Source organism: Chelon labrosus (assembly GCF_963514085.1).
Source record: "Chelon labrosus genome assembly, chromosome: 10".
Lineage (NCBI taxonomy): Eukaryota > Metazoa > Chordata > Actinopteri > Mugiliformes > Mugilidae > Chelon > Chelon labrosus.
Window position 1 is genome coordinate 5,775,627 of NC_140360.1, and position 24,048 is coordinate 5,799,674.

The following is a 24,048-nucleotide window of genomic DNA, read 5'->3' on the forward strand; positions in this document are numbered from 1 at the left end:
TGTTGTGGCTGATTGGTGTAACTGAGCTATATAATGAGATAAGATAATATATGTAGTTTGTAAGATATCTAATTTGTATAAATCATATAGTAGCAGCCAGAGTCCAACTGAAGACACTCACCCTGTTAAAGCGTTTGGCCTGGAAGAGGTGTCCGTTGACTCGATAGAGCTTCCTCCATCTTCTGGCCCCGCGGCGATAGATTGACTCTAGGAGAGAGATGAAGACAACCTTCAGGTTACTCTACGGTGGAAACACACGCTCTAATCTTCTTAAACTTTCTTCTTTTAGCTTTTTGCCTTCTTCAAGACATAAATATACTTGTCAATGACCTATAAGGCCTTTTATTTAGACAAGACTATGGTGATAATGATGAAGATGATGACGATGATGACGATGGTAATTATTAATGCAAATGAAGCCTATTAACCGATCATTTAGGTGTATTTCTGTCAGCACAATTCCCTTCAGTCTCCATGACGTTCTGTTTCAGGTTTGCGTTAGACGCTTAGACCTAATAAAGTGTAAAGAACTGTATTTTCAGGACTGTGTTATTGAAAGAAGTTCAATAAATAGACTGCCTGAGTCATAAAATAATTCAAATGACTGGAGCTAAAGAGTCAGTCAGTCAGTGATAACAGCTATTTCACAGCTCACTCCTCATTTAGGTCAATCTGGTGACAACAGGGAGACAGAAGAGGATTTTTTTGTCAACCACATTCAACCACAGTGTTGGGCTGGCTGTCAGTGACTCTGGTCTAGTAGGCTGTCCTCGTGTGTCCTCTAGATATAGCCGTGCTCCATGGAGTAGTGCTGGCCGCTTCATTGGGAGGCTGATTCTTATTGTATGTGTTAAGTGCAATGTTTAAACTGTAAGAGTTTTCACTCACTGCACATTGTGTCACCGTCACATCCAAAAGGCGAGGAATTGATCACTGGCTGGTGTATTGCTACCTGAGATGCAAGGAAACTACTTAGGTCGAGCCCTTATTGAGAGGGACAATATTTATCAAGCAGAGTTTATGCCTCTACGGGACGTAGATGCCGTAAACCTACGTACGTAGCCTACGTCGGTGCAAGCCATTTATACTTGTTTGCTCGTCAGTCTGGCTCGCTCCGTAACAATGCCACCCAAACGCTTGTCGGCACTGTGTCTTTTTTGCCAGTTGGGTTAATTTTCTACTTTCAACAACAGCAACTGAAACTTTCGCAGAAATTTCGCCAAAGACGAGTTGTATTTATGTTTCTATCTCCGAACCTCCTCAGTTAACCTTTCCTTGATGTGATCCATCTTTATTGATCCAAAATAATCGATTTGAAAATTGCAGAGATGGAGAAGCAGCCGGAAATACTAAAGCGTAAACACGCTACTACCAAGCGGCCCAATCACAGCTCTTGTGGTCTGCGTCGCCGCGGTGCGTAGTTACATTTCTGGGGAGGTGAACATCAGGCTATTGCGTCAAATTGCCACAGAAGCCTAAACCGCCAATCAGAGTCTGCAGGAATTAGCCCGGGATCTGACCGAAGAGTGGGACGTCCTGCCCATTGACGACGTCAACAAGCTTGTGGACCGTATGCCACGATGTGTCAGGGGTGGCCATACTTGATATCAGTGACTGAGTGACATTTGAAAGAGTAATATTGGAGATCCTTATGCATGAAATCCCCTCAAACGTGTGTTGCCTGTTAAACTGACCAAGGTTGAAAAATTGAAATAAAACCCTTAATCCTATTGTGCAACACCCCCATTGTTGTTTGAGTGAATACACAGTTAGCAAAGGTTAGTTGTGATTTAATTTTCACTGTGGTATGTTTGGAAGAGATTATTCAATAAGGTTTTGAGAAGATATACACTTGATCGATCACATTGTCGATGATCATTTCATGAGGAGATGTAAAAAATATTTTATTCCAACTTAAACAACAGGCAACAGTGTATATAAAGTATTTCTATCCAAACTGTGTTGTTTTCATTCTTTACCCAGTCAAAAAGTCCAGATATTCATACATCAAAGTCTCAGCCACAACATTAAAACCAGTGACGAAATTAATAACTTTCATCATCTCGTTACAATGTTCAGCAGGTAACACTTTTGATTCTGACATTCATATGGATGTTACCACCCACATAATAATACCCACCCACCTAAACGTTGTTGCTTAGCAGGTACCCCCCACCCCATAAGCAACGACACTCCACAACAGTAGCAGCCATACCCAACAGGACATGCCACACCAAAAACAAAAAATGAACAGTCCAAGGTGTTGAGCTGGCCTCCTGACTCCCCAAACACCAAACTGATCGAGTAACTGCAGAATGTACTTGAAGAAGCCTGATCCACGGACGCCCCAGCCCTCAACCCATAGCACCCAAAGCCTCACATTGCCAACATCCTGATGCCAGACACCACAGGACACCCTCATAAGGCCCATGTCCATTCCCCTAAAGTTTTGGAGGTTGACCTACGCAATAACTGACCGGTATATCCAAAAAAGTTTCAAAAAGAGAAGACGTTTCACCACTCATCCGAGTAGCTTCTTCAGTTCTAAAAAGTTCTAGCTTCTTCAGTTCTAAGAAGTTCTAGCTTCTTCAGTTCTAAGAAGTTCTAGAACTGAAGAAGCTACTCGGATGAGTGGTGAAACGTCTTCTCAAAAAACTCTACAAGTCCAGTTGCCTTTTTTTAACCTTTTTTGGGTATACCATGACCTGGATGACTGAGAACCTTCACAGACAACTGACAGGTAGTTTTAATGTTGTGGTTGATCAGCGTATCAATAATGCATCATTCTGAAGTTTATATCATCTTGTCATGGTTTTGAGTTTTTGAATATTTTCTGTGACCCTGTTTAGTTTTCTTTGTGTTTCCTGTTTCTGTTCTTTACTTCCTGTGTTGCCCCCATTGTTTGATTGTTTTCTCCTTGTGTTGCTCCGCCCCCTTTAGTTTCACCTGTGTCTCATCAACCCTTCAGGACATGTGTAGTCTTGAAACTCCTTCTGTGAAGTTGTCTACGAAGTTACTTCCATTTGTTTTGTCTCTCGCCTGTTGTTGGCCTGTTGTTGTTTTCGTTCTACCTCTTGTGATTCCTGATTCCTAGAGTTTCTGCATCGCTTTTAGGTTTTGGATTACCCCGCAGCACCTTTTGTTTCTAACTCTGTAAGTTTTTATTGCTCCTGCCTCCCCCCCTTGCGTCCCTCGTTGGGCGCTACCTCACCCCTAGACATGACAGACGCGTTACATCAGCACAATCACTCAACAAGTGACGGGGTGAAAATTGATTACTATACGAAATTATGATAAGCATCCATTATGTTTCTGTTAACATCGGGAAAATTTGATTTCCGGGCATTACATCGGATGAACAATTTAATTTCATGCGCAATCACACAGCCCCGACAGTAGCGGAGATGAAGAGGAGTTGCGTAACTCATTATGATGAACAGCTTTGTGATAAACTGGACATCATGCGATCACTGAGCAGCACTTATAGCATGCACATGATAAAGCTGCTAAAACCACTATATTGTTTCAGTCTTTTAGTCGTGTTTTAAACTTAGTTTAACCGTATCACAGCCAAGAGAATCACATCATCTGGGTTGTTTTCTCATAATTTACAAACTTATAAGTGATTGGTCCATAAGTAAGTCCATACCCTAAAGGAAAAACCTTAATGTTTATAACGTGATAACAGATAACATTAAGTGTACCAGTTGGCTGGTCCACATTGAAAACTGCCTTGGTGTATCTAAAACAAAGTCAAGGTCTCAGTTCAAGAAAAGTCAGACAAGTCCAGTTGTCCTTTGTTTTAGCTCTCCCTGATTCCGATCATTTATTTTTTTACTCCTGTGCTGCTGTGGTCCTCCACTCACTCAGCTTTTTGCCTCTGTTGCCATGGCAGCCACGGCCCACCATATACTAGCTATTATTACTTAGCTGCGAGATTGTCAGGATGACATTGTCATTGCCAAGAAAAAACGACTCTTAACAACAAACCGTGAATTGTCTCTGCAGGTTAAGTCAGGTTAAACACGTTGACCAGTCACGTGTGAATCCTAGTCTTACCTCTTATGACCGCAATGTGAAATACTGACATTATTTCAGCCATTTCTTGCAAGGACTATTTACGAGAGGACTGTGTCCGCTAGCAGACGGCTGGTACATGAGGTACTGACTGAGAATTTCAAGGCAATCCTTTCCAAACGAGGTCCGTGTCTTTTCTGCCGGTGCCATGGATACCAGGGTGAAAACGTTTCAGTGATTGTGGAGTCTTCCTGTCTCTTTCTCTCTTTCTCTTTGAGTCTGGGCTGTTTAGATCAGAGTCAAAGTGAGCCGGGGGTGGGGTGGGCACAAAGAGTTCCCCTCTGGGCCTCATTTATAAATTCCCTCTAACTTTGTCAAGTCCGACTCTGACTGAATATCACTGCTGAGGAGAAATGTGAGGCTGGGGAAGCTAGACGTCTAGTTGTACTCATCACATGCTAAATACGGTGTTTGCGATTCAATAATTAATTGCAGCAGATGTTTTGACAAAGAGGTAAATTGCAGTGCTTTGCTCTGTGTCTTTAATTACAGTGTTAATGAACAGATAAGATGCTTGAATACACAAGTAGGCCCTTTCAGTTAAGTGTATTTGGTTTCTATTCGTCAGTAAACGCAGTGGAAAACCTGCAGCGTCAACACTCTACCTAGCTACCTATCTATCTACATGAGGTGTTGAGGAATCAGGTTGTACAGGAGGCATCACGCAACACCAGTGGCTAATGGACCAGAGAGCAGACCACAGCAACCTGATGGTAGAAATCCAACAAAGGGTGTCAGGTATGAAGAGCTGGACACCACCAGGACCTCACACATGTTGGCTAAAGATGCTAGCTGCACTCCGTTAGCACCTGGAAGGACACATAAACTAGCTACTAAGGGGTGGGACCCACCTTGAATGGCTAACCGAAGGCCGTACAGTCCTGATCCTGAAGGATCCTCAGAAGGGAGCGGTTCCATCCAACCACCGCCCGATAATCTGCCTCTGCCCAACATGGAAGCTCCTGTCAGGCCGTCATAGAGCAGGGACATGGCTCAATACATGAGGGGCCAGAAGGGAATTGGGAGGAACACCAGGGAAGCAAAGCAACAGCCACTCGTAGATAAAGCAGTCGCCCCACCCGAGACTTTAACATCAATCTGTCTTCATTAAGAACTCAATGAAGCTTTGGGAAACAATGCTAGAGGCCAACTTCGAACCAGCTGTGTAAGAGACGTTCATTCACCGCCGCTGTTCTGCAAAAGGCCTAAACATTTTCACCTACAGATTGGTGCAACCATTAGCCACCTCCATTGCATGAACAACATCAAGAAGTATGCCAGGAGTGGTCGCATGGAAGGCCGCAAACAAAGGGGGTGATAATATCTACCCTGACCTCCCGTCCTGCCTTGTCCTTGCCGTAGCCTTGAGGGCAGCTGTAGCTCAGTAGGTACAACGGGTTGTCCACGAACCAAAGGGTTAACGAAGTCAAGTCCAGTTTCCCTTTGAGGGTTTTATAATCTTAAATCAAACAATAAATAACTTCCTTCCACTAAAGAAACGCTTCAGTTTGTTTAGAGAATGACTGAGAAAACTGCTGATGATCAGAACATCCGGTTATTTACTTTCTCCTTCCCTGTAGTTCTTTAAATTGGTCCTATCCCTGCTTCTCTAAAATCAAAGCTGCTGCATCAAAGTTATAATTTAGTATGTTGTATTACATCTTGGATTATACACCGATCAGCCACAACATTAAAACCACTGACAAGAGAAGTAAATAACATTGACCATCTTGTGACAGTTCAGTGTTCTGCTGGGAAATCTTTGGACCTGGCATTCATTGGTGTGGATGTTACTTAGACATGTAGCACCCACCTAGACCAGACCAGGTACCCCCCACCCCACAGCAATGACACTCCTTGATGGCAGCAACCATCCCCAGCAGGATGCAGCCACAAAAACGCTTTGGAAAAACTCAAAAATCATGAAGAACAGCACAAGGTGTTGACCTGGCCTCCAAATTCACTAGATCCCAAACTGATCAAGTATCCGTGGGATGATCCACAGAGGTCCCTCCCCTCAAAGACCCTCCACTAACATTCTGTTACCAGACACCACAGGACACCCTCAGAAGGCCCATGTCCATTCTCTGATGAGTCACAACTGTTTTGGCGGCACAAGGGAGACCTACACAATGTTAGGAAGGTGGTCATAATGTTATGCCCAATCGGTGTATACAGCATATGTTGCGTTATTACTATTTGGGATTTGTGTTAACCGGATCTTCCACTGAAAGTAATATATTGAAAGTATTAACATCTAATAATTCAGATCATAAACATCTAAAAATTGCTTGTGTTATCTCTGACTCAGACTCAAAGAGGAGGAAGGATGTTGTTGCAGAGAAGTGATCGATGCAGCTGAAATCGTGCAGGTGAATGATGAGCTTTTATGCCTAACAGTAATCATCATGATACTGAAAATACCGCAACAATATTGACTCAAGAATCAGTTGAAAGTCGAACACACATGTGAGATTCTTCTCCGTCCTCATCTATTCCAATATGTTTTAACCTTAGTAATCACATTATCAATTGTAAAACAGATAATGGTACTCTCTTGATTCCACTCTGGACATGTTACGACTTAATGGGTCCAATTAAAAAAATCATTTTCAGGATAAAGTAGGTTGATCGGTACTCGTTTACATCCTGCCTGGATCCTTTACAGCCTGAGGTGATGCAATCCAGACACACCACTTGAACTCGACTGGCAGGCCTTTAAAACAGCTGACCTTTCACAACATCCCTCTCTTCACAACAACAAGCCGCATTACTCCGTTTCTCTGCCGAGGCGCAAGAATGACAACAAGAAAGAGCGAAGAAACAGAGCGAGCAAAGTCAAACGACGACTCAAAACTCAAATACTACACCTCCAGATGCAATAGCCAACGCGCACAGTCCCGCCATTACTGTCCGGTGAAGAAGAACGGGAGCAGACAGGGTGATGCCGGTGATATACTGTAGATTGTGTGGAGGGGAGCTGCAGAGCAGGAGAAAAAGGGTGGTACTGCTAAATCTCTCTGGGACAGGACATTTACGAGGGCTTGACTCACTTCCAGACATTGTTCATTTCACTCACAGGAAAGTAGCAGCATACGAGTCGCGACCGACAACAACTGGGTTGTTCCCTCAACTGGGCAGAAAAAAAAAAAAAAAACGAAAGAAAGAAAGAAAGAAAGTCAAAGGGTTCAAGACTGGACTGAACTGTATGTCTGATGAATCCAATGAAGGATATCCTTCAGTATCAGGGTCAGTAGGATTACCAACTTTCGTAATAACAGTTACAAGTGCAAAGTTTTGTCGACGCTCTGCTCCTACCCCTTCAGGGTCATTGTATAAAGCAAGGTTAGCACTGACTTCCACATTCAGAGAAGCTGAAAGACATCAATGAAACAGCCCTGAGGCCTTTTAGACACAATTACACAACTTTGCACACAATAGCTTCACTAGTTTGACTATTTATTCAACTTAATCATCGTGTTGCAGACAAAGAAGCAGAGGACGGACACTGCAAAGTGCATTAAACTGCCAAAGATGACACCCTCTCTTTTGTTAGCATTCACATTGCTACCCTCTGGAAGGCATGATAGGGCCCTAAAGTGCTGCATGACAGAACTGAGAAGCAGCACTTACCCCTCAATTCTCTCTGCCTCCCACCTCCACCACCTTAATAGCTTCTACACTTGCTGCAATGCACTTTTAATAACGAATAGATTTTTACCAAATCTATGTTATCTGTGCATATGTGAGGATGTGTGCGTGTGTGAGTGAAAGTATCTCTGGGAGAGCTGTTTTTAAATGTTATTGTACTGCTCCCAATGCAATGACAATAAAGACATTCTCTTCTATTCTAAGTCACTCTTCACTGCTGTAACCTCAGCTGTTAGTAGAGTAAATTAGCACGTCTGTCTGTGGTTTGTAGTTTCAGAGCCACTGTGCAACCGTGATTTGTTAAACCCTCTAGAACTCAACTCTGTATATTTAATATATGTGTTGTCGCCATAGACTGTATATAAATATGCACAATGCGTCGCCACTTCCTTGCATTGGCCAAATTTTTTATTTTATTTTTGTACAACTCTCACGGTCCCGCGGGACCACTTTACAGAGCGGTTGGCATGGAAACTGGTGGTCGCCATTATGTCACATCGCGCTTCTATAGCGTCAGATAACTAACTAAAACTAAACTTGTCCAAAAAATTGACACTTGAACATGTTTCAACATTATATTAACTACCTAAAATGACAGAAACCACCCATGAAAAAAAATGTGTGTTTTAGTTTCGCCCAAGTCCCGCCCACTAACATGGAGGGGGTGGAGCTTATGACCTATACTGCAGCCAGCCACCAGGGGGAGCTCTACTTGCTTTGGCTTCACTTTTGAGGAGCAATTCCACCATCCATCTTTTATACAGTCTATGCTCTGATGAGTCACAACTGGTTAGGAGGCACAAGGGAAATCTACACAATATTAAGGAAGGTGGTCATAATGTCATAAGTGAAATTATCAGATGAGTTATATATCTTTAAAGAAGTTTAGGTAAAAGTTCAGTAAGGCAGATTTGTTCACAGTTTGGGCTACTTCTTCTGCTCCATCCTCCTCATCACTTCTTCTTTTCCCATGCTCCAAAAACCACTTCAGTCTCAATGTCAACGCTAATCAGTCCACAATGTCACTCTAACTAAACCAGCGTCTAGACTCCAAGGGTCACGTCCCGTCCTATGGCCTACAGTAGTAGCAGTGATGCAGAATGTTTACTCTCGCAAGCTCTCTACTTATTGAACCGTCTTTACAGCATGTCTGTGAAATATCTGTGAAGGTTCTCAGTCATCCAGGTCATGATCATATCCAAAAATGTTAAAGAAAGGCAACTAGATTTTGTTGAAGACGTTTCATCTGAGTAGCTTCTTCAGTTCTAAAGGACTGGTGGAGGAGTTGAGGTGTAAATAGGAACATCTGTGGGTGTAGCCCATCACAAAGTTGCTTGACTAGTGTCTAGATGTCTTTATAAGATTAATTCAATTTAGGCTATTTTCAAATTTAACAGTATTCTTTTATATGAGGTCGTTCTGATGTCATGTGTCCTCCCTCCTGGCCTTATCTGCTTTTAATGTATTGGATAAAATGACACAGACAGACAGAGATCACATGAGTCCCCTTCTGGTACTGAAACATCTGAGAGGCAGAGGATATCCGAGATAGGAGAGGGATAGGAAAGGAGGAAGGGATAATACATTTAGATGCAGCTAGGTATAAAACCTTTAAGGTCACTCTGACTAACCAACTAGCCTTGATATTTGACCCATAGGATGCAAAACAAGTGGAACATATTAGAGGAGGTATATGCAAACATGCACCAGTATTCTTTGGTTTTCTGTTTCCTCACTCAACAGGGATCATATCACATAACAGTAGCTATTTATTCAGAGCAACCTGCTCTCTGCTCCCTAGTTGCAGTAGCAGCTTTTCCCCCACAAGGTGGCAGAAGCGGCTCCAACTCTAACAACAGGTTCTAACCTAAATACAGTAGAACCCTCCTGTGGATTATTTTTAGTGTCTGTGCTGGATGACAGCTACAGTTTTCTAGAGACCTGGCTCACATTTTTGTGTGCGTGACTGTACATCATCTCAAGACAGCATGTGACGGGTAAAATTAATGCTGACTGATATACACCAGAGGTAATGAACACTGAAATTAGAAGCTTTAGAGGTGCGTTGATGAAAGACACAGTTCATTTGGCACAATGAAGACATGAAAACAGTGTCTTCTTTTTAAAGCAGGCTGTTTTATATCTCGTCTGTCTTCACCCAGTAGAGGCTGATGGCCGATGGCTGATTTTTTCTCCCTGCTGTCACCATGTGCTCGGCCATTTGTTGGGTTTCTCACCCCAGTATTGTATAATCTTGACTTTACTATGTAAAGTTCCCTGAGATGACTGATGCTTTACTTGGCGCTGCATAAATAAAAAGGATTTGAATGAAATTAAATTTTTAAAAAAAGCGTATTTTCTTGTGTAAATTGAGGATTTCCACTTCTGTCTTTTTAACTGGTAAATTAAAGCAATCTGTTTAATCAGAAAATGAATTAACAAAACTAGAGTTGTCTCGTAGTTGTGGATGACGTTTGTACCTAAATCTACCCAGATTTCCTCTTCTGTCTGGAACACACTGTGTGTAGTAAATTGTAGTAAAGAGTTGTTTTTTTTTGCAGAACATTATGCAGTCGCAGTGAGCATGGCCTTTGACCTTTTGGCTATGGGTGTAATCACTTAATCGTTTTATACTATTAGAGATTTTCCGTCATAACTAGCATAGAAATTCTTCACGCCGTAATCGCCCTTTAACCACCAAACGTTTTAGATCTGGAGAAATTCCTTAAAGGCACACGATCGCTCACTAATGCAAATAAGAGAAATTCTCAGCCAGTTAAAGCCTACAATTCTTTCCAGGACAGAGACCAACTGTCTTGCAATAGCTGACGAGTTAAGAAAGTACCATTTGAACCCTTAATAGTTAACTAGTGAGGTCCAAACAGACCAGACTGATTTTCTTATTTAAACTGCACCCCGACCTGCACATCCTCATTAGCATTTTGTGCAAGTAGTGATCATTTGGCTTTCAATAATTAAACAGGTTGGGCCTTATTACAGTAGCTGACTAGTAAAGATTTTAGTAGTAAGGTCAGAAGATGCTTTAACTGGTTATCTTGTCAACATTTTGAGCTTTAGTTTTTGTGTTTGTTTTTGACTAGTTAAGATTCGTCAGGGCTTCTGCAACTCACCAGTTCACTAGTAAGACAGTTAGAGGTACTAGTGTGCTCCGGACTCTTACTCAAGCATCTTAAAGGGGAACTGCTGTTTTTTACAACCTGGACCTTATTTCTGGCATAAAATACGATTGTTTATTCACCCATATAACTTTGGTGTAATTTGGAGTCGTTTAGCCGATATTTACATCTGCGTATATCCATATAGTGGGAGTGACTGGGGCACCGAAACGCAGCCTCTAAATAACGCATCATCTACCACGAAACTCGTTCATTTCACCAATATTTTGTTATGATACGCTAGTGCTATTCCTCGTTGAGTCCGGAGTTACCTGTTATCATCATGCGGGGTCTGTAGATTGACCTACTAACCTCTGACCTGGATGATGTCATCTCATTTCGGTGCCCCAGTCACTCCCACTATATGGATATACGCAGATGTAAATATCGTCCGAACAACTCCAAATAACACCAAAGTTATATGGGTGAATAAAAGATCGTATTTTATGCCAGAAATAAGGTCCAGGTTGTAAAAAACGGTAATTCCCTTGTAAAGGGTTAGGTTTACTGGTTTGTGTTTCTGTTGGAACTAGACGGACAATTAGTGGCTGAAAACAAGGAGCTCGCAAGTGTTTTTGCTAAACTAGAAAAAGCCAAACTGGTCCAACTAGAGCAGAAAAGTGTGTCTGATATCAAGGAACTATGCTGGAAGCTACAGGGTCCAAGACACTGGAAGTTGCTGCTACCATAAAACCCAAACTATCTTTGGTTTATTTGCAATGTGGGTAATAAAAGAACCAGCATGTGTGAAATAAAAATACTACAAGTATCCTTAGAAGGAGCTAATGACTTAGTTTTATAGTGGACGGGGGCAGGGCCTGCAGGTCTGCCCTCCCTCAGCCTAAGACCGTGCGCTATCCGTGTCGGCCAGCATTGCAACACCGGGGACGTTGTGCAAGCATTTTCTGCATTCCTTCACGGTGAGTGCGAAAGGCCGTTCTCGGGGCTGGACGCAGAGTGTTATCAAAGCAGCCTCCAAGACATTTTTGCTTTATCAGCGCTGCCGGGAGGCTGAGAGGCTGTGTAATGTAGCCGCTCATTTACTCTGGCTGAAAGCAGTGGAGTGCCCCGGGACACCTCCGTTGTCTGACTGTAAGGAGGCTTCTCTGCTTGGGAGGAACTGAGTGACTGGAAATGAAGATAACACATTCCCCTCAGCCTCAGATCTCAGAAGAGATCAATGCGGTTTATATTCCCCTTTGATACTATTTACATTGACTGTAACTTATTAGGCTTTTTTATTATGTAGTGGTTGTTTTTACTTGCATATAGACCGATCAGGCATAACATTATGACAGGTGAAGTAACACTGACCGTCTTCCGACAATTCAGGGAAACTTTTGGACCTGGCATTCATTGGTGTGGATGTTACTTAGACATGTAGCACCCACCTAGACCAGACCAGGCACCCCCACCCCATAGCAATGACACTCCTTGATGGATGTGTGAGGGAAATTCTTAAATGTCCCTTATTATTTTAATATTGTATATGAAACCTAACATTTGTGGATGCGACATTAGACTGTATGTAAGGTGGAAGCTTGTGGTATGGTCAGAAGCTCTGCCTTATGATAATCATGTGGTTGCAAGGTATGAATGGATACGTTGTTGTATGCTCCATTGTGTAATATGTTGTGTGAATTAACATAAGGAACTCACTTTAAGGAGTTCATCCTGAAGGGGAAATTGAGGTACCTCGTCCGTGTATATGTGTTCTGGGAAAAAGGTCGCTGTATATCACACAATGGTGGTTAAAGTGAAGGAGAAGCGTTATGTGTGTCATGAGATGTATGTTGAGATGTTAATACAATGAGTTGTGTCAAGTCATATGTAATCTTATGATGTGACTACAGATATGAACATTGTTTAGGATAGTATAAACGCTGAGGAGAGACTGCCTCTCTTCAGTCATCATCCGTCGCTGATGAGTGCCTCTTGCTTGCAAGCAATAAAGGTTTCTAGAAACTAAATATTGTGTCATAACTTGGTGTTTTGACCAACTCTCATCTGCACTAGACAAGCGACTGACTTGCAGTTGCCACGACAGATGCAGCCACAAAAACGCTTTAGGAAACAACTCAAAAATCATGAAGAACAGCACAAGGTGTTGACCTGGCCTCCAAATTCACTAGATCCCAAACTAATCAAGTATCTGTGGGATGATCCACAGAGGCCCCTCCCCTCAAAGCCATAAGACCCCCCCCACTAACAACATCCTGTTGCCAGACACCAGACCTACCCAATATTGGGCAGGTGGTCGTAATGTTGTGCCTGATCGGGGTAGCTATATCTCGAATCTCTGCAACCGTACACCTCCACTGGATATCAAATGTTCACCGTGGAGCTTGTACTGAAACATGACTATGAGGTTGTACGCTTCACATCCAGCCATCTCAGCCGTAATAAGACCTGACACCTAGAATACTACGCACATGTCTGGCTGAATCCTTAATGACCGGATTTAATCTTCCTGCCTTTAACAATCAGCCTTACAGCTGTTTTATCTACGGCGGTTATTATACTGTATGTGGTACTGAAGGGCTCTGCTCAAAATGCTTTGACCTCGGAAAAAAAAAAAACAAAGAAAGAAGCAAGAACCTGGTTAAAAGTGAAAACAGGGAGAAAGAAAAATGTACCTGACAAAGAGGAGACCGAGGTTGTAATATAAAAAAAAGAGGAGAGTGTTAGATGAAAGGGAAAAAAGAAAAGCCAGGGGGAGGCCTCTGAAAATCAGGCCAGCTCACTGAGCATCGCTCCGCCGTGAGTCGCCCAGATTTAGCAACTTAGCAGACCCCTCTGCTCGGGACATGCCTCGCCACGGCTAGCTCCGTCCGCAGCATTGTTGTGCGTCTTGTTGTTTCCCGGAGGGAGCGTTACGCAAGGGGGGCGAGCCTATTGTGGATTAGCCTTCTGAACAGATGTGCTCCAGGCAGATGCTATTCACCGCTGAGGTTCAATAGCAGGACACACCAACCAATCCAAATCCAGCCACACAACAGAATGAGGTCACTTAGGGGAAAAAGAGACAAGTGGCTGCTGAATACAACGCCGCTGCAACTCATCTCATGGAACTAAAAAAACACAATCTGCGATCGAGCTGCTGACTGCGAAAGGATGGGATTTATTTTTGGGTGGAAAATGCATGCACACATTTGGTGCCTAACCTAAGTTAAGTTTGCAAGCTTGTTCCGTCGAAGAAGTTCAAGTATACAGCGCATGAGCCGGCCTATAAAGATGCTGTAATGATCCAGTCACGAGCAAAAAGCTGAGGTGTGCAGTTTACTCCAAGCTAAGGGAATAAAATCCTTAAAGAATACACAACACGATCAATTTAATCTCATGTTGCTCAGCAAGACGCTGTATATACACAGGATGACAACAAATCTGAAGCCGTTCTACTTCTAAAGAGCAACAATAAAATACCAAGGAGTGTTATTTGCGCTGGTAAACCGCCAGAACACAGTCTGCCGTCTCCTAATTGAGACTGTCTAACACATCCTCCGGGCACCAAGTAATGTTTTCTCTGCCCACAGCACAACAAACACTGGGCTGTTTAGCCGAGGAGCTAACAATAATCTTGGCCGGTGCTGACATTCTGCTGAATTTCAGTGGTGAGATGCCGTTAGGGACGGATACTGATGAGGTTTTATTAGACTCTTTACTGATTCCTCATCAGTTTTCTTAGTGGGCTGCAGTGTGAGAGCTAACTATAGCAACAGCAATCATCATCAAAAAAAAAAAAAAGGACATAACTAGAGAATATTTGAGCAGCATTTTGCGTATTCAAAGAAATAACTTTAACCTGTGTGCTCAACAATAATGTTACACAACACCAGGCTTTTAACAGACGTGCTGCTTGGCTGGGAAGCAGCTTAAATTGTCAGAGGTCCTGTTCAACATTCCTCCTGAGTGATCCAATCACGAGTGGCCAGATTTAAGTACAGATGCAAACACACCCAAGATGAACTGAGGTCGCATTTGAGATTGAGTCGCTAAAACTCTTACTCAACTGAGGTTTTAACTTTCAGGAAAAAACAAAACAAAACAAAGACTATTGCCACTGGGTGCCACAGTGGTGTGGTGGTTAGCACTGATGCCTCACAGCAAGAAGGTTCTGGCTTCGTTTCCATCTGGGCTGGAGCCTATCCCAGCTGTCATTGGGGCGGGAGGCGGGGTACACCCTGGACAGGTCTCCAGTCTATCTCAGGGCTAACACAGACAGACAGACAACCATTCACACTCACACCTACGGCCAATTTAGAATCACCAATGAACCTAACCAGCATGTCTTTGGACGGTGGGAGGAAGCTGGAGTACCTGGAGAGAACCCACGCAGACACAGGGAGAACATGCAAACTCATCACTAGTATTTTCACCCTTAAATTTGAACTCTAATGACAATACAACGAGTAATGTCGTCTTTTTTTCTTGCTCTTACATATTTCCTTGTTGCAGTTTCCAGTAGCGCAGATGCATGGGTACGACATGTTTGCTTTGTAATTTGCTACTTTCTCTTTTCTGCAAAACAAACAAGAGAAAGAACTGATAAGCTTGAAGATATACAACGCAAATCGGCACATTTGGTACCACATCTCGAGTCCCATCCCGAGCTAAGATACAAAGAGATGCAAGCTATTTTTTCTGTGTTTTGTCCAAGGACACTTAGCTAACCTGGCCTTTTTAACACAGACAGCAGCCGTCAGCGTGGTCTGCAGAGATCCTGATCCCACCTCTCTTTATCATCGCATCAAAACAGATCTATGTTGGTAGACATAGATGCTTATTATATATTTTACACCGCTGCAGAAGTGTTGATGCCATGTGTGCCACGTTTATTTGAAGACATACGGTAATTGAAAAGGCTGAACTGAAAAGACACATACTATTATGAAAACCAAACACAGAATCTATTATCCCAACGTAACTTTGGACATGGCAGCTTTGTTTACCTAATTTGTTGGGTTATTAGAGTGTCCAAATGAAATCCGTATTTCAACAGTCCATCCCCTTTGTGTTACATAAATCGTTCATTTCAGCTCGGGGTAGTAGAGCAGAAAGAAACTAGATGAAGCAGAGTCAGCGTCGTAGGACGATCTGAACTATAAATGAGAGCTGAAAGGATGAGGTGGCACCTGAGAGGACTCATCTGTCGCTGTGCTGCATCAATAAAGGGAGAAGACGGGCGTGTTGGCTTTGAATCAGAGAAGAGGGAACTCAGTCACAATCCCTTCTTACTAATCCTAACCTCACCAAAGTGTTATTTTTTTAAAGATACTGATTAAGATTCCTGTTCGTTCTGCTGAGCAACGATCGCTTCAGCCCACGATGTGAACATATAGAACTGAATGTTCACTGTGTGCACAGCGCTTTAGTATTCACACACAGTAGTTATTCAAAGGGTGGAACAAGAGGAAATGGTTTATGTCCTTGAGAGTCTGATTTCATGGAAGTCTGCCAAGCAGATGAGGAGAAATCCTGTGTGAAAAGACGACATTTTGTCCTCGGATAGGTGTAAAAAAAAAAGAGAGCGTGCTCGGTTTGTTATGTGGCAAATTAGATTTTGATATAAGCAGAAACTAAAGTAGCTAAGAATGTAACCAGAGGGTTCAAGGATTGTGGGGAGGGATCACCTGATGAGCTACTGTAAATCAGATCCAGATGCATGTCTTTTGTAGTTACTGTAGTCACTAAACAACACATGGCATTTGCTGTGTGATGTAAAAGATCTATATTTCTTGCAATTTTATTCATATCAAAGCACTTGCACGCCACCAAAATCATTTTAGCTGGTTGTTTTAGCACGGTATCGTACTGTAAATTCACTGCAATATGCAGCATGTCTAGGGATTTGAGCAGCCGGCCTGGGACTAGAGGGTACCTGCTATAAATCTCAGACCTGAAAAGAAGTAATACGCAAATGTTGAGCCTTGGCAACCACGGCTGAAGTTCCCCCTGAGCAAGGCACCTAACCCCTAAAGCTCCCCAGGTGCTGCACTCAGCTCCCCGCTGCTCTAAATGTGCAGACTTGATAGGAATGCACGGGTTAAATGCAGAGAAAAAATGTCCATGTGTCTAAAGCCTCCCACTTAAAAATCTCCTTCAATAGGTCTGTCTCTCGGTGGACAGAATTAGTCACAGTCAGAAAGACAGGAAACTTCACAGGCGTGTAGTTGAGATCAAAATGAAGCCCGAGTATAAAAGACAGCAGTGCTCACTGGCGTACGACTATAAAAATGGATGCTTTCACGCCACGTGTGCAGCTGTGGCAAGCACAACGTCACATGCTAGTATTGCTAAAATGCACACACGTTTGTTCGAGGTGAAATAAATGGGCTCATGCACCTTGCAACACCAATGCTAACATACAATCAACGCTTTGGGACTTCTCTGCGTCACGAAATTGAAATAAGCAATAATGTTATCTGCTTTTTCCACTTGCACCGCCTCGGATCAGCCCCAGACAAAGGATGCTGCGCTCCATCTATATGGTACGAGTCATGAGTCATAGAAATCTCATCAATATCTACTGAGATGTCTTCCTATGGAGCAAAGTGTGCAAAGGTCAGTATGAGTCCAGATAAGCACAAACTTTTCTACTAACGTCTTACTTTCTCCTATGCAGCCACGGGTCTGCACTCAACAATCTGACCTGCCTCCAATCACATGATCAAATATAAGAGGTGTATGTGTTTGCACAGGGCTGGATGAGAAAAAAATCCCTGCAGAAAGCTCAACACATCATAATCAGTGCTAGATTACCTATCTACTGTACGTCTACAAGTCTCTTATGGTTCTTCTAATTTAAATAGTTCAGGCTTCATCCTCATCAGGTGACAGCAGCTGCTTGATAACGCTCAGGAAGGTGGTGAAAGAAGCTAAGCAGCTCCACTCTGAGATACTACAGCTCTCATCCAGTGACTTCTCCCTGAAAAGGGCTCAGAGAGATCACTAACTACACCCCTAAAGCCTCCCACTTCGCGTATGACTCGTGCTTCCTCCTCCACCGGCGCGAAGAACAACTCTCTCCACGCTCTTTAGCCCTGCGCTGTAAATACCTCACAGACATTTTCAACACCTCACCGGAGACACGTCACGTGCCGGCCTGATTCGAAACCTCGGGCCATCATTCAGCACTCAGCACCGCAGGACTTAACGGCTGCAGACCCGCCGCCCTGACCTGGATCCCCCTGCAGTTCACCTACACAGCTAAAAGGTCTGTAGGTGATGCATTAAACATGACACTCCACTTTATCCTCCAGCGGTTGTGGATTTCAACACCATTATCCCTTCCTTGCTGCGGGACGAGCTCTCCCAGCTGAGTGTACCTGACTCCATCTGCAGGTTGGATCACAGGCTTCCCGTCGGACCGGAGGCTGGGGAAACAGACGTTTAGACTCGCGGACCACCAGCACCGGTCGGTTCCCCCCTGCCTTCTGCACTTCTGCCTGCACACACACAGCCTGCACCGCCAGTCAACAGTCTGTCACGTTTGTGGACGACGCCACCCTCGCTGGACTCATTTCTGATGGGGATGAGTCCGCTCGCGGGCAGGAAACTGACCCTCTGGCGTCCCGGTGTGACCTGAACAACCTACAGCTGAACAATGTAAAAACAGAGGAGACGGTCATAGACTTCAGGGAAAAAACGCTGCCCCACTTGCCACCGTCATCGTAAGCAAATCCTCAGCTGACTCAGTTGTGAGAGTCCTTCAACTTCCTGGGACCAGTCATCACCCAGGACCTCAAACTTTCTAATGCACTTCCTGCAGCAGCTTAAAAAGTTTAAAGAAAGTTGAAACCTCTACATCTCCATCATGGAGTCCATCCTCAGGGTAAAGTTGGACTGCAGCGTATCATTCGCTATGTTGACAGGGTGATTAGCTGCAGTCTGCCATGTCTAGAGGACCTGTATACCTCCAGGACATTTAGGAAGGCAGGAAAGTTTGCAGCCGACACAATGAAACGCAGCACCTCTGGCAGGAGGCCATCGGGATGATAAACTCCTAATTCCTGTCAAACTGTAACCCAACGTGGGATGTGCAAAAATGTGAAGATTTGTTACTGCAGAGCACTCAGCAACTGCAAACCCTCACGTGGGTGTTAGGAGCACCACAACAAGTCATTACAAATTCTTCTTTACATAAACAGACACTGGGATGAGCTCATAGCTGTGGGAGTGCGGCCATGTGGAATGATTTGGTGACGGTTCAGTTCCCCTCTGCTCATTACTATTTTCTATCATGTTGGTATTCATGTCCTTGAAGATACGCGAGCTATGGTAGGAGTTAGGTGAAATCTATACAAAATATCCTTGCACGGGAGATGGAAGCTTTTATTAGATACACTGGCGTAGCACTTATCCTCTAAATCAGATCTTGTTCTCAAGTGAAATCTTCCTAAATGGATGCAACAATGCTACATTCATTTTTCGGTCAGTAGCAGGACTCAGGAGTAGTAGGAGTCAGTAACCTGGACTATACGGCCTGGTCCCTGTACCAGGACCTCCAAGTAGAAAGGGTTGGTGTCCGAAACCAGTACCTTCCTTACAATTCCCTGACTAATGTGAGCAATGAGCCAGGCATCTTCACAGATCAGCCACAACATTAAAACCACTGACATGAGAAGTAAATATCATCAACCATCTTGTGACAGTTCAATGTTCTGCTGGGAAACTTTTGGACCTGGTATTCATTCATGTGGGTGTTACTTAGACATGTAGCACCCACCTAGACCAGACCAGGCACCCCCACCCCATAGCAATGACACTCCTTGATGACACAGAAACACACACAAAAACACTTTAGGAACAACTAAACAAAACATGAAGAACAGCACAAGGTGTTGACCTGGCCTCCAAATTCACTAGATCCCAAACTGATCATGTATCTGTGGGATGATCCACAGAGGACCCTACTAACAACATCCTGTTCCCAGACACCACAGGACACCCTCAGAAGGCCCATGTCCAGTCTCTGATGAGTCACAACTGTTAAGGAGGCACAAGAGAGACCTACACAATATTAGGAAGGTGGTCATAATGTTATGCCTGATCAATGTATGTCATTGTAAACTGTGTGGACTTAATGTCTCCTCAGTGGTTACTGCCAGTCTTTATATTATGTGAAAAACATAAACCTAAATGAATGTTTTGCTTTTAGCCGATCCACAAACAGACTACAGCAATTTCTTCATTTGAGCATAATGTAGACTGACCGGCAGAGCTATTAGTCCGTCTGGGGCAGCTTGTTGGTCCAAGTGGTGTGAGCTATCTATATTGCATTATCTAAATAAAGGTAAAAACATTATTTTTTAATAAAGAAAAAAGAGAATATCTGTGTGTTTTAGTCCAACGGCCAATTAAAAGACATCTTTCTGTCAAACCCAGAGCTGTCTCAGAGGGTGGCTCTGTCATCCCCAATGCATCATCCTGTCAGTATAGAAACCACACTGTGTTAAACGTTAGAACAATGGCACGTTACTGTGCCACAGTGGACGCTACCCAACAAGGCTGCCATTGACGGCTTCCGAGCTACGGTTGCTCCGTGCTGGCAGCTACGTTGCTGCAGACATGGACCTACCCAACTCCAGAAGACTTCACAACAAATAACCACAGTCAGTAGAGGAAAGTGAGAGACCAGTGTGTGCATTTGCTGCCGGTATAGATATTACCTTTACTAAGGTTGCCATGTTTGTTCCTGTTAAAGAAACGCCTTTGAGCTTGCTCTGGGGGTTTCCGGACGGGTTTTCTTAAATGTCTCGAGACAAATTGTATTATTATTGACGCTATATTGAATTGAATGTCTTTGAAATCTGTTATTTTGCAACCATTGTGGGACAGAGGTTGTTTCTTAACAAGTTCCATAAGTTCCATTCAGCTAAAGCGACCAACTACCGAAGCCAAGTTACATCCTATCAGAGCCGGCTATCTTCTGCATTCAGATCAATGCTAGAAAGCTTCCCAGCTGCTGCTCGCCTATGAGCAGCAGTAGTGGGAACGTGGGTGTGCTGCAGTGCTGCAGCAGGGGAGGCCTGACACATTACAAAACCGATGCTGCTATTTCTGGAGCTAGAGATGCTCACAAGTCAAGAGGTGTGCTGCTGTGTATTTAGGGGCGTAGGTGCTCGGATGCAGGTCCAACTGTCCTCGTCGCTGCTAATCACAAAATGCCGTCTGGCGCTCTAAACGAGCAGCAGGGTGGTGAATCAAAGAATAACGTGTGACACTGCAAAGTTTGGACAAAGGCTGACAAAGACCATTCCCCTTGAGAAGACACTAGAACAGTTTATTATATTTATATAGGATCAAGTCTTAAAGCCCCAGAGCAAGCGCTATGGTGACCGTGACAAGAAAAACCCTCTTTTTAGCAGGAAGAGCTCATATCCCTATCAGCTCGAAGCCGGTTATATAGAGAGACAAAGACAATGGAGGAGAAAAGGGGAAGTGAATATGTGAGCAGATGAATTTATGCATGCATCCGGATGAAGAATACACGCAGCATATATGAAACAAAGAGAAGTTAGAGTTATTGACATGCCATGCAGTCGTAGCACACGAATGCATGGGTAGTGAGAGAGGGGAGTGTAGAGGACAGGTGCTCAGTGCATCATGGGAAGTCCTCCAGCAGCCGAGACCTATAGCAGCTAAACTAAGGGACGGCTCAGGGTCACCTGAGACGGCCGTAAGCCCTATGAGCTTTATCAAAAAGGAAAGATTTAGCAGAAAGGTTTTCTGCCTCCTGCACCCAAACTGGGAGCTGGTTCATTCACTTCTACCCATTTTTGAAAGTCAAACACAATAAAGCCTGATGCAAGAGAAAGTGAAACCATCGATCGGGGTTATATAGTAACATGAGGTCTCCCCTTTTCTCCTCCTGAGCTGGGCCTTTAACCCTCGTATTGTCCTCTGGGTCGAATGTGACATGACTACTGCCAATAAATTCTGCAAATAAGCGTCCAGTATATAGTAATTAGTTGAAAAGAAGGTGGCTTAACTATGTGTGGCACAGAATTTGGGTTATCAGCTTCATAAACAGTCAGTTTTGACCCAAGAGGATGGAAGTTGCATGGGCGTCAGGAAACCGGTACCAGGGTTAAGGGCCTTGCATGTAAGGAGGAGGATTTTAAATTAAATTCTTTTAGCATTGCAACAGATGCATCATGGGAACAAGGACGAGCTTCAGGTAGTCAATGACGGTACATGCGCCACGTGCAACAACCTATAGGATCATACCCTCGCCATCTGCAGAGGGTGCAAGCTAACATGTAGAAACACCAGGAAAGTCTGCCAATTATGTAAACAGCAGTAAACTGAATGTGGCTCCTATAGATGTAGTAAATGTTGCTCAGCTGATTCATCTTTCACAGTAAAGGGTTAGAAAAGACGCTCATTAAATCGTTACAGCTGAGAGCTTTAGGGATAGATTGCTCAATGCCATTAGTTATGACTCTGTGCTGAAGAGTAATCTGAGGTTGTCCTTGTTTTCTTCTATTAATGATGAACGATTACGGAGGACTTTATACGTCGTTAAAATATATTTCTCAGCTACTTAGTCTAATGCCACGTTCTTTGCAGCCTCTATGACGTCTTTAAAGTGCGGATTATACCAAGAAACTACCTGCATTTCATTTCAAGTAAATAATGAAGGAATTACGCCCTTAAATTTAGTTGGAGCACTATCAGATCAGGCATCCACTGTAATAAGAATTAATCTCAATCCAGTCCATTACTGTGAAGTGACCAGACATTAGAGGGTTTGAGGAAATACCATCAAGTGTTGGGTTTCTCTGCCAAATGTCACATTGAGATCAAGTGTTTGTTTACATTCTGAGAGAAGCCAGTTGAGTCTGCTAATGAATTCAATAAAGCTAAAAAAAAAAAAAAAAGAGGAAAGGGTCGGCGCTGTGCACCGACTATCTCGCCGTAATTCCTCTTTGACATCTATCTGAGAGGAACGGCCCTGATGTGAACCGCAGCCAGAGTTACGCCTAATGGCATGACACACACAGTGGATAGCAAAGTAATTTCATAAAGCGTGAGTCACGACGGCGGCCATTATCCTGACCGATGCTATTCTAGTCGGATGAGGTCATTTAAAAAGAGAGATAAATAAAAAAAGTCGAAACAGCTGCTGCGGACGAATAAAAACTTGCTGAGGGAGAACAGACGGCAGGGACGACACTAAACTAACGCAAGAACATAAAACACAAATACAAATCTTGGTGAAACATGCGGCAGCACATTAACAATCAAAGCTATCTACGGTAAACCAACAATGTAGTGTATGTTGTAGTGTACTCTAGTATCAATCAGTGATCCACAGTTCAGATTTTCTGCTGCTCAACTCATTGCCACGTTGCAGCTGCATGTTTTGAATGTGATAGCAGATAAACCAGAATCCTGAAACCAGGTGATTGTTTGCTTCCATATAACTGAACTGACATCTAGAGGTGTGCTTTGATGATGATGACGGGAGTTGCCGCGGCCTGATCCTACGTGTCCCAACAGCGTTTGCGTTGTCTATCAGCAAACTCTTCTTTTTTGATAGTTTTGGAGCAAAGACAGAGGAGGGTGTGGCGAGGATGAAATGCCAAAAATGATCTTCAGTAGGAATCAAATTAAGGACATTGCAATTGCATGACAGCAGAGTCCTGCCACATGTTTTTAGTTTCTGTTATGACAACATTATACAGGTAATTAGATCATAAATGCAATCTCTGATACAAATTAGATCGACATAGAGGAGTGCATGCCCTCCAGCACTGCACACAGAGCCGAGTATTACTTTTAAGACTCTCATCTTGAAACTACCATTAGTCTTGGAGATAAGCTCTGACAACAGACCAGGAACTGACATACATGAGCTACCATCCAACAGTGTAGGTAGTGGGATAGTGGTGTAGTTACTCACTAGGTGTAAGACCGTTGTAAGAGTGGCTCCGTCTTTTACCAAAGTAAAAACGCACTCAAGCCTAGAGTCCGAGCATATAGCTGACGCGTGCTTCAAATGAAAAAGTTTCAGTCCAAGTCTTCCGATTAACTGTTTACTGAACTCTTTAAAACAATTACAAAAATAAACATGGACAAACACGGTCAAAAACTAATGTGCTCTCTCGGATTTCTGTTTCAACTGAACAATTACGCAACA

General features: G+C 43.4%; 1 protein-coding gene across 2 annotated transcripts in view; it reads right to left on the reverse strand.

Moving 5' to 3' along the window:
* The window catches only part of prkcz (protein kinase C, zeta), a 79,636-nt gene that overhangs the window by 45,208 nt on the left and 10,380 nt on the right, over positions 1–24,048 (reverse strand). The window contains exons 1-2 of one of the 2 annotated variants that reach the window (XM_084553426.1): positions 6,948–7,030; positions 122–207 (exon numbers count right to left, since the gene is read on the reverse strand). In XM_084553426.1, the coding sequence (XP_084409552.1) occupies positions 122–207; positions 6,948–6,984 (123 nt within the window). In that variant the 5' untranslated portion in view covers positions 6,985–7,030. Of the gene's footprint in view, positions 1–121; positions 208–6,947; positions 7,031–24,048 lie in introns of those variants that run through there. The other variant, XM_084553425.1, reaches the window with a different exon arrangement.